Source organism: Alligator mississippiensis, chromosome 4 (genome assembly GCF_030867095.1).
Source record: "Alligator mississippiensis isolate rAllMis1 chromosome 4, rAllMis1, whole genome shotgun sequence".
NCBI classification, from domain to species: domain Eukaryota; kingdom Metazoa; phylum Chordata; order Crocodylia; family Alligatoridae; genus Alligator; species Alligator mississippiensis.
In genome coordinates this window covers 46087180-46098391 of record NC_081827.1, presented here as the reverse complement: position 1 = coordinate 46098391, position 11212 = coordinate 46087180, and the positions used below count along the sequence as shown (strand labels likewise).

Sequence of the window (11212 nt, the reverse complement as noted above, 5' to 3'; positions counted from 1 at the left end):
TTAAGCGTGAGGAAGTTAAAGACAACTTAATGAAAAAATGACATTTTATTTGTTCCCAGTGTGCTCAAATACAAGTCTTAAACTTTGATGTGGGAAAATATATTCAAAATACATGGTTCATAATTGCAGTAGCTTATTCTGAAACACAGTAGAAGAAATACCATACACTGCTGCCTAACAATGGAAGGATTTAAAAAGGTCTTTTTATAATTCTGTTTAAAAGACATCTTTAAAAAAAAGAAAAAAAAACTTCACACCTCCCTCGTGTGTGTGTGTGTGTGTGTGTGTGGAGCTACTTATTTTATGCCTGGGTTGTTTTTGTGTCTGGTTTTATTTATCCTTTCCTAGGACAAATATTACTCCGCTCTCTGCTTCAATGTGTCATTTTATTTTAATTGTTTTTAAACAGTTTTAGTATGAAAACAACTTAGCCAAACTGTCATAGCATCTGATGAGGTAGCCTATAGCCTACAAAAGCTCATGATTCTCTGAATGAGTTAGTCTAAATTTGACACCCTGCTCTGCCATCTCCCTTACTTAGCCAAAGTTAGTTTGATTATTAAAAGTATATATACTCCTCTACTTTGTGAAACAAAATGAATTTTAATGCAAAGTAAATTCTGGTTAATTCACTGCTCTGAGGGGAATGTAAAGAATGGTGATTAATCCAGTACTGACCAGTTATTAGGAACTGAAACTGCGGGAGAGGGGACACTGGTGGAAAATTAAAACAATGGTAAATTAAGCACTGTAGCAAATTATCCCCAAAGTAAATTAACCAGAGTTGACTGTATTTCAGAGGGGCCAAGGGATGGTGGCAGAGTGGTTAAGGAGCCTTAATCCAGCTCCTGAGCAGTGAGGTTCAGACTTACTCTGCACTCATGCCAAAGTCAACACCTAATTGACACAACAGGTCATTTGGGCTGGGGTGCCACAGGCAGTGGGAGGTGATACTAGTCACATAACACCATTGTGTGCTGTCCCTTATACACAGACTTGGATAAGCCTTCCATCTGTCAGGTCAAACTTGCCTGAGTTTCATTTTTGACAAAGGCAAGATTTTGTCTTAATTACCATACAGAAACAAGGGGGCCTTAATCTGTGTTTTGGGTCTGAAGTACTTCCACAGTAAAAATGCAGCAATAAAAATGTTTCTATACACTTTTCATTTCCACTGAAAAGTCTGTACATTATAACTCGAAATTAAGTAGAGGAGAAAAAGGTAGATTATGATTTTGGCCTTGATAAATACCTCCTTTAAACTTTGTTTGATCAAAAGAATCTTACTTTGAATGACAACTGAACACATGACCCGTTCAATCAAACTAGCTAAGATCACCCACTGATGATTTAATGTTCAACTTCCTCTATGTATTACTGCAGCAGTTCAGCATGATATCCCTCCCCTAGTTTCAGCTTTCAACCCTCTTCCTCTCAGCCAGTTTCAATATCTTGAGTAGTCAAGCATGTTCAGGGTAACAAGCTGCACAGTTCAGCACACTCCTGTTGTGAAGCAATGTAGTGATTTAGTGTGGAAACCAGGAACTGCTTTGTTCTAATACCAACTGTGTTACTGACTTTACAGTGTGGTCTTCAGTAATTTGTTTATTCTGGCTACCTCAGTTTCTTTATCTATAAAATTAAGACAATTGAATTTAATGTTCATATGATCCAGAAGATCATATGGATTGATTAGTTAAGAATCAATAGCTTTTTATATGCAAAGTACTAGAGTCTACTATAGCATTCTCCTTTCTCTTCAAATAACGTTTGTCCTATATCCAGAAAGTTTTGATCATTGGATTTTTAAACTAAATTACTAAAGTAGTTTTTTAAATTAGATTTCTAAAATGCTTCTAAAAGTATAACTTGAAGTGTCCATTGCTTGTACAGGAAAAAAAAAGAATATCCTACATAGTGATATCTCTATGTACTACATTTCATTGAACAAAGTCTTTTTTCTAACCTACAACTGCTGTTATAAAGTCTTTTGCACTTCACCTTCATAATGACATTGTATGTGTGCTATATACTGACAAACTCAAGTTTTTTAAATGTGTGACATACATCTAAGGACCAATTCTAACTACTGTATATACTCAAATCTAAGATGAGGAAGTCTGTAGGGGGAAAAATGGTGGTTGGGAAGAGGGCAAGAAGACTACCTGACCTCTTCCATCATCACAATTTTCCCTGCTATAGCAGTGGAAGGGGGATGAATTCAAGACAACCCACCAATAATTAGATTCTATACCTGGAAAATGATAACAAATTTATACATTTTCCATATATAAAATCTAATTATTGGGGATTGTCTTAAATTCAGGATTGGCTTGGATTTGAGGAAATATGGTAATATATTGGTTTACATTACATTCTGACCTGCAATATTGTTGGTATGTGTAACAGTATGAAAAGCAATTTTTCATATAATTAGATAGATCTACAGGTAGTCTGAGAGCTGGAGAGGGATTATAGAAAAAGATTTTGGTCACATGTAACCTACATAGGTGTGGACAAATTATTATATCAGTGAGATAAAAAAGGCAAGGACCTACTTCTGCTTAGCAGCTGCTCATGGTAATTGTCCATGTGCCCATTCTTACTCCATAATAAATTAGACATTAATAAGTGATATTATTTTTTAAATTGCTTTCAGGTCCAAATCTTACTTTTTTTGCTAAGAAATATATAAGCTATTTATTTCTATCCATTTGAGGAATGATGGTTACAACGGAGGTTTAGGTTAGATACAAAGAAGGCTAACAGATACTAGGCAGTGTTAGTAGAAGTGTTGTCAGCAGATTGAGGGAAGTGATTATACCACTCTATTCAGCACTGATGAGACTGCATCTCGAGTACTGTGTCCAGTTTTGGTCTTCCCACTACAGAAAGGATGTGGACAAATTGGAGGGAGTCCAGTGGAGAACACAAAAAGGTTTAGAGAGCCAGGGCACATCACTAGAGGCTGATGAAACTGGGCTTATTTAGCTTGGAGATGAGAAGACCGAGGTGGGATTTAATAACAGCTGAACTACCCGAAGGGTGGTTACAAAAAGGATGGAGCTAGATTGTTCTCAGAGGTGACAGATAACAGAACAAGGAACAATGGTCATTTAGTTAGATACTAGGAAAAACTTTCTCACTAAGAGGGTAGTAAAGAACTGGAAGAGGTTACCCAGAGAGGTGGTGGAAGCTCCATCCTTAGAGGTTTTTAAGATCCAGGTAGACAAAGCCTTGATTCTATAAAAGCTAACCTGCAGTAGTCCACCTCTCAATTAAAAGACTATGTTACCAAAGTTTAATTTTCACCTAAGTGAAAATTAAGTAAGTAAGTAAGTATAGGCACACAGACGATTACCACAGAGCAGTTGATTAATTATAAATTCCCATTCCTGTTAATGCGCTGTAATTTGCTTGTCCATCCAACAGGCAGGCAATTTGAAAGTAAACATTCTGCATAAGAGAGGTTTCTTAACTAGAAACTTGGTGGTACCAAAATAATCCTGTTAACTAATGACTATTGGAAGAAAGGAGCACACCAGCACAGAAATATGGGCTCCTGTCCTGCAAATATTTCCACACAACTACAGCGCAAGCCATTTAAGACACTTCAGGTAATGCAGGCAGCTGCTTAAACTGAGCAAAGGGCACAAACCATTTGTCAAGTCCTAACTATTTATATATTAATATATGATACGACATAAATTAGGCCTGCCTGATATTTCATCCTTGAACACTATGCATTCAGTTTGTGTCTATTTGTAAGCACCTAGTTAAGGCTGGTTATTTTGCAATTCGGAGAGCAGAAGATGATTGCACTTTGCTGGCTAATTAAGCCTCTTGCACACCGCCACTCTCCTCCCCACACACACACACACACACACACACACACACACACACACACACACACCCTTCTAAACCAAGACTCCTGCACATTACAAAATGTTAATGTTAGCCCTTAAGTTTAGGCAGCAAAGCCTTTAGTGCCTCCACAGTCCAAGTTCTCCTATGGCAGCAGAACCCTCTTCTCTCTCTGCGAGTAGAGATACTTCACCTCCAATGAGCAGAGCAAGGCTTCTGCTGCTTTTCAGCAGCCCAGTGGTGGGTTTGAAGGATTAGCCTACTTCTGGGCTTGATGGACAATTCCATGCTACCAAATCATCATATGATTTTATTACTTTTATTTCTTATACATACAAATGCATATGTGTTCATGTAACTTTATATCAGAATCTTTTGTTTGTACTTGTCTTCTTTCTCCCATAAACAGAGTAGAGAATCACTGAGTATGGAGAAACCAAAGTGTTTGAAGGTTTCATTTGGAAAAGTAGTCTGTTAAAATAGGATGTTCCTGATCATGGGAGCAATGAAGAAAAGACAGGAAGGAAGGCAGTGGTACGTAGGACAGAAATATGATATTTAAGGAGTATGTTATGATATTTAAGGAGTATAAGACATGAACTGCTGAACAGGAAGAGACAAGGTCAGAGAGGAGATAAAAGAGAGAAGATAATCTGGTTGTTTTTATGCTTAACTGTCTGACTTGTGGTTTTTTGGAATACCAGAGCAGATAGTCCTCAAAATAATTATTTAGAAAACTGGGGCTTACATAGAATATGACATGGATTTTCTGGGATACTCTAGCTTTTCTCTCAGTTTTCTTGTTGTTTTGTGGCCCTTGGAGGGGAGAACACCTTATTTTACCTTCCAAACTGCTGGGCAGAGTAAAGGTAGAAGTGTAGTTTGTGTGTTGCTGCTGTTGTCCACCTTGACAGAATGGCCAAGTGGGACACCACATCAATTAAACATATTTAAACAGCACAGCAAGAGTGCAAGAGGAGAGAAGAAATACATCAGCCCAGGCCTATTCTATCCACTGAGTATCTAGTCCAGCCTGAGTCCTAAAAAAATAGTAACTTAAACTTGGTCCTTCTTAGCTTTATGACTAACTCGCAACATATGGCAAGAAGAATGAGAACACACCCATGTTTTGTGTTAATATTTTTCAAGGACTCAAGTAGTGTAGAATAGGCACTTAAATGCCACTTATCTGCCTACCTGTTGAGTACATTCTGCTTTTATGGTATGTAACCCTTCTTTGGGCAAAGGGGAAAGAAGTAATTTCTCTTTGAGATCTGTGTTACTTGCCTTCCTTACAATAGCTGCTGTAGAGTGGGTGTCTCAATGCAGTGTTTCCTAGCTCTGGAAAACAGTCAGTAATAAATATGAGACTCCCTAAAGGGCTACCGGGAGAAAACAAAGGGCATTTGGAGGCTTTCAACAGTGAAGTGGCAGAGCATCTCTGAGCCCAGTAAGAGGGCAAGAGAGTGGGAATGGCTGCGAGTGGATCAGAGTGGAAGTGTAAATGAAAGGGAACCAGTGTTCAACGGGGAGATTAAACTCTTAAGGAAGGTTTGGTTCACATTGCCTAAAAAAAAGAGGGCTAAGACTGTTCTTTGAAACAAACAGGAGGAGAAGGTTACAAGAAAAGACAGAATAAGTGTTAAGAAAAATACATGGAAAAAGCCTATATTAAGATATGAGAATATAAATAGGAATTTCTTTTCAGAGTGGTGGCAAGAAGAATAAGTGTGCAGAAGAAAGAGAAGAGACAGGTAGCTTGGAAAAAAAAATGAAAGCATTTACTGAGAGAGAAAAAAGTGTATTAAGAGCTAGAGCTGTGCAAATGCTGGAAGAGAGTGTGAGATTAGTGCTCAGGAAATAAACCCCGGGGGGGTTGGGCAGGGGGTGCAGAACAGACACTGTTGACTAATTTTCCAAAACTGTATTCTGATGGACTGTTTGGGCTCTTTGTGATTTCTTCTGCTGTACTTGAGCTTAAAGCAGCAGAAACCAAGAGTTTGAGCTCTGAAACTTAAAGGAGTAACAGAAAAAAATACCAGGCAGTGAATATGTAGAGGCTACTGGGTATTGGGGAAAGAAAAGGCTGAAGAATTGCTGGATCCATTCCATCCTCTCAAGAGCCAATTTGCCCTTTAAGCAAAAGTTTTGGTTACCATTATATTAATGTTTCTGGCTGCTTTTTATAACTTCTCTATTAACTTCCCATATTGTTAAAAATACACTATTATCTTTGCAGAGTACCCTTTCTGCCAAAGAGGAAAATATGCTTGGTTCAAGATATGTAGGGTCTCTTGATAAATAATTAGACTATCCCAAGCCAAAATTTTGTTTGATGGTTTGTATCCAATATTACTTACTGAATATATCTTTCTGGAATATTTTAATGTTTATTATATATGAAGCTCTTATGCTCTGTTGCATTTGTATTTTGTTATTTGGCAACTGAATATGAGTGCCCAGTTTGGGAAAGATCAGGACATGCAAAGATGCTAGACATTGCTGAATAAAAGTTGCAGGTGCATTACTGGATGCCTTACACCAACTTAACATCAACAGTCTCCACTTGCTTGCTGGAATCACCCCACCAGACATCAGGAGAGCGGTAGCAAGCAAAATACAATGCACCTGTAGATTGCAGATGAGACGCACACTATGTGGCCACACTGTGGCTCCCAGTAGGCTAAAATCATGGAAAAGTTTCTTTTTTACAATGCAACCACTGAATGAAACACTGGGAGCCACACAAAGGTAAATGTGGCAGTCATGACCAGAAGTGACCCAGGAAGGAATAAGAATGACTATTCAAACTGCTGAACAGCTCCCTGTAGATGCAGAATTTGATTGGCTAACACAGAGAAGCTTGAACTACCTCTTATAGGGATACTCTAATGATGCCAACACCATGTTTAACTGTAGATGAAACTTTCAGCCTATAGAACAGACCTATTGGCTTTCCCGCATATGGGGAACCATGCACCAACAAGGTCCTTGTTAACACTACAGATTGAGCAATAGTATATGCCCGTTTTTGGACTCAAGCTTGAACAAAGTAAGAAGACACCAGCATGAGTGACTGGTGCCTCCCGAATCTAGGGGGGGGGCACCCGCAGAAGCCACTGATGGCACCAGCCCTACCGACAGTATCATTGTCGGCCGACGGGGGGGGAACCGACCCCATCCGGGGGGGCACGTGTGCCTCCGTGCATCCCCTACCAGTTGCCTATGGACAAGAAGATCCTTTATTTACTGACTTATGTCTATATCCCTCTTCCACTCGTCAATTGGAGCTTTGCCACAGAGGTTTTAGACATTAGAAGTATTTGTGATGTTTTAAAATAAGAGAATAAATTCAAGAATTGATAATATAAAATTGGGTTAAAAAATCTTACTCTTCTATTAACAATTAAACTTTTGTGCAAATCTTTCATAACAAATTATACATATGCACAATTTTGTCACAAAGTAAGCCTCAATAATCACTGCTTTAACATTATTCATTGAAGTTATTTTTCAGATGAGCTAATTTTTCACTAAAATTACTGGTATAATTCTGCATTTTGTAATTTAAATGTAGCTGTTTGAGGAAAATAGTTATGATCAGGTCTCACACCTAGTATTTCCCTGCAACAAATAAGCTGTTAACAATGACTTAAGGTCCGATCCTGCAAATGTATATGTATCTCCTTAACTATGAGGAATAGTCCTAAGAAGTTTGAGCACCCACATAAGCAAAGTTAATAAATAGCAATTTATTATTAGCAAGTAAATAAATTTATAAATGAGCAAGTAAGTGCATAAATGCCAATTAAATATTTTCAGAATTCTTATCTTAATTTTGCCAGCCCTTGTAAATTTTTATCAAGTCCTATGATTTTTATCAGACCATTTATTTTTATTAGCCCTGTCTAGGGATGCAAGTGGAATTCTTCACTCAGAAATTAGGGGATTCTGTTGGCAGCCTTGGCTGGTGCATTTTGACTGCAGTATCTCCTGGACAGCCAGAGATCCCTACTCTGCACATGCAGAATGGTGGGGATAAGTAGCTTGGCATCTGTCTGAGGCAGTTTAAGAACAGAAAATCCTCCATTTGTGCAGGGGGTTGGACTAGATGGCCCTTGAGATTCATTTACAGAGACCTAATGACTGAATAGAAACAGAGAACCAGACTAGAAAGCACCAAGTACGAGTATTGAAAACATATAAACATAAAAATCTATATCACCTAGTCCTCATGGATGTACATAGTTATAGCTATTCTCAGCTACAACTTTAATGCTCTATTGTGCGACTGGCTGACCCAGAACTCTGATAATTGTTTTACTTACATTGCTTATATGTGTAATCTTGAGAATATCTTTGCTTCCTTTTCCCATACACAGCTGAGAGCAAAGAATTAAAATACAGGTATACATGTATACAGGTATACATAGGCAGACCTACAATTTTGAAAAGGGGGGTGCAGATGGGGAGGTGCATCATCACATATAAAACCAACACACATTTTTCTCCAGGTAAAAATAAATCAGCTTTACTAATACGCTAGGGGCCTAGCATTCTTCAATTTAAGATTGAAGCAGAAACAAATATAACTTCATTTGAATGAGATAACACTTGTAGAAGGAAGAGTTTAGAAGGGATCAGGTTGATTATAAGGAGCCATAGAATCACATAGAAGTAGGGCTGGAAGAGACCTCTGGGCTAAGCATAGACAGTCAAAAAGCCTGAGGCTGAATCAATTCAGTCTTTGCAGGTTAGCCTAAGCTGCGTAGAGTGAACCGATAAGCAAATGAACAGATATTCACTTTTGATTCCAGAAATGCAGTGGCCCAGGCCAGAAGCCAGGGGAAGCTAAAGCACGTCTACCTACTCTGCTGGAGCAAACAGCTTGGGCCAAGGCTAACTCACCCACCTACCCTGGGGGGTGTTGCTGGGGAGGTGCAATGCACCCTGGGATGCCGGAGGACTGTGAGTTAATTTAAATCTGAGGGGGGTCTGGGAAAGAAGTTCAATAAACTGATTTAACCTAAATCAGCCAAATCTGATGCTACATCCATCCAGCTTTATCTTAAACCGGTTTGGGCTATTTTGAAAGCCATTTATGCACACTGAACTTGTGTTGTTACAGCTTTGAACTGGTTTCCGAACATTTATACCAGTTTACGTGTAAATTCTGTCCCTAGTTTAGGTCATCTAGTGATGCCCCTGCCTGAGGCAGAATCATCCCTCTCCAAACCATCCCACACAATCTGTAATCTAAACTCTACCTAAAACTACCATCGGCCCTGATGCAACACAGACCCGATCCATCCCCTAACCTGCCACAGGCAAAGCAGGGGACCCAGGGCGGCCAAGGTCCTGCTTCTGTGAAAATGTTGCTTATCTCAGCACAGCCTGATTGCAAATGCTGCTGCTGCCTTTCAGGCAGTCGGTTTTAAACTCTGAGTGGAGAAAGACTCAAAGGGGGTTGAGTGCAGGGTGCTCTGGATCCCCCTGACAGTTTCTGTGCGGCAAGGGGGGCGGTAGGTAGCGGCTCAGGTTGAGGGTGGAAGCAGTGTGTGTGTCCCCGGGTCTGTCTCTGTCTCTCTCTGTGTGCCTGTGTCCCCAGGGTGCTCCAGTCTGCCGGCCCTTGTCTTAGGGCAGCAGAAACCAGACACTTCTGCAGGTTGGGAGTCCTGCTTGCTGTCTTCCGTCCCGTCCATCTTTAGCAGGAGCAGGGGGCTTTTAAAGCCTGGGTGTGACATAGTTGGGATGCCCTGGAGGTTGCTAACTCCGGCCCGGCCGGCACCGCCGGGGAGTTTGCGTCCTCCCGCGTGCCCGCTTGCCCTGCCGTGCTCGGACCCCCCCGGCCCGGCCAAGAGCAGCCCCCGCGGTAACCGCGGCCCCGGGCCGAGGGAAGCTGGCCCCACCCTCGGGCCGCCCAGCCTGGACGTGTGCGAAGCCCGGCGCGGCGCCAGGAGGCCGCCTTGCTCCAAGTGCTTTCCATCAGCCGCCCGGGAGGGAGGATGGAAAACTCGCGGCGGGACAAAGCCTGAGCGAGGCCGGGCCGGGGAGGGGAGGGGAGGGGAGCCCCGCGCCCCCGGAGGACGCTGCTGCCGCCGCAGCCATGGGGAGCGGCTCCGCGCCGCGCTGACGCCCCGAGGCGGCGAGGAGAGGCGCGCGGGGCCATGGTGCGGGGGCCGGCGCCCTGTCGCCGGCGGCTCTGCCGCCCCCGGCCCGTGCTGCTGGCGCTGGCGGCCGTCATCTGCCTCTTCTGCCACAGCCTGACGCCCCTGGGCACCAGCCGCCTGCTCTCCGCCGTCGTGCAGGGCATCTCGCCGCGCCGGCTGGCCGCGCAGCCCTCCCCCGCGGACCCTCCCTGCCTGCCGCCCTCCGCCCAGGCGCTGCGCCAGGTAAGTCCGCGCGCGCGGGGCGGCGGCAGCGGCAGCCACGCTCAGCCCAGCGCCGCGTCCCACGGGAGCCGGCCCCTCTCCTTCAGCCGCCTCCTGGGGGAGGCCAGGGGGCCGCCCCCGCTGCGCTTTGCCAGGCCGCGCTCCTTGTAGCCCCCCGCAGAACGGGCGCAGGGCTGTGCGGTGACACCCTCTGGTCCCAGGCCGGGGCACTCGGCGGACTGGCATCTGCAAGGGGGTCTTGGCACCAAGGCTGTAGCCCTGCTGGTGTCAAAGGGTCTGCGGGACCGCCTCAACCTCTGCCGGGATTCTGCGGGAGAACAAAACCCAAGCACAGTTCTAGGTGCGCATCACCTGTCCCAGCCGGCCCGGCACTGTTTCCCTAGAAGTCCTTTCCCCACAACATGCTGTTCGTCCTTAGCCATAGACAAGGAGGACTGGAAGGGACCTCCAGGAGTCATCTACTGCAGCTGTTGTCTACTTGCAGGGGTCGCATGGGCAGTGCCTGGTCTGTCCATGGGCCAGATCTGGCTGGTGGTCCCAGTCTGATACCCCGTGCAGGTGTGGCAGACACCATCCAGCCTGGTGGAGGAGGGTTTGGGAATTTGCCAAGGGAGAGGGTGGATGTATTAATGGCCACTACTCCTGTCGGCTAAATTTCCAGACCCAGGCGGAGCCCCACAGGCCAGATGCAATGGCTCCATGAGCTGCATTAGGCCCACAAGTGGGAGGTTGAGCACCTGTGATCTAGTCCAAGCCCCTGCCTGAGGCAGGATCATCTCTCTCCAAACCATCCTATACAAACCATTGTTGAAACTCTGCATAAGACTACCATTGGCCTTGCCACAGAGGCTCTGAACCTCCTAACCTGCTACAGGTAAAGCAAGGGAACCAGGGAAGCCAACATCTTGCTTCTGTGAAATGTTGTTAATATATGTTCAAGAGATCCTGGGTAGAGG

General features: G+C 43.6%; 1 protein-coding gene across 3 annotated transcripts in view; it reads left to right on the top strand.

The window, feature by feature from the left end:
* Positions 1 to 9801: 9801 nt before the first annotated feature.
* CPED1 (cadherin like and PC-esterase domain containing 1) overlaps positions 9802 to 11212 on the top strand; it is a 244612-nt gene continuing 243201 nt past the window's right edge. The window contains exon 1 of one of the 3 annotated variants that reach the window (XR_002091674.2): positions 9802 to 10256. Coding sequence is in view for 2 of the 3 variants with exons in the window: in XM_014601008.3 (XP_014456494.1) it covers positions 10032 to 10256 (225 nt within the window). In the remaining variant the exon portion in view is untranslated. The remainder of the gene's footprint in view (positions 10257 to 11212) is intronic. The other 2 variants (XM_014601008.3, XM_019492042.2) reach the window with 2 other exon arrangements.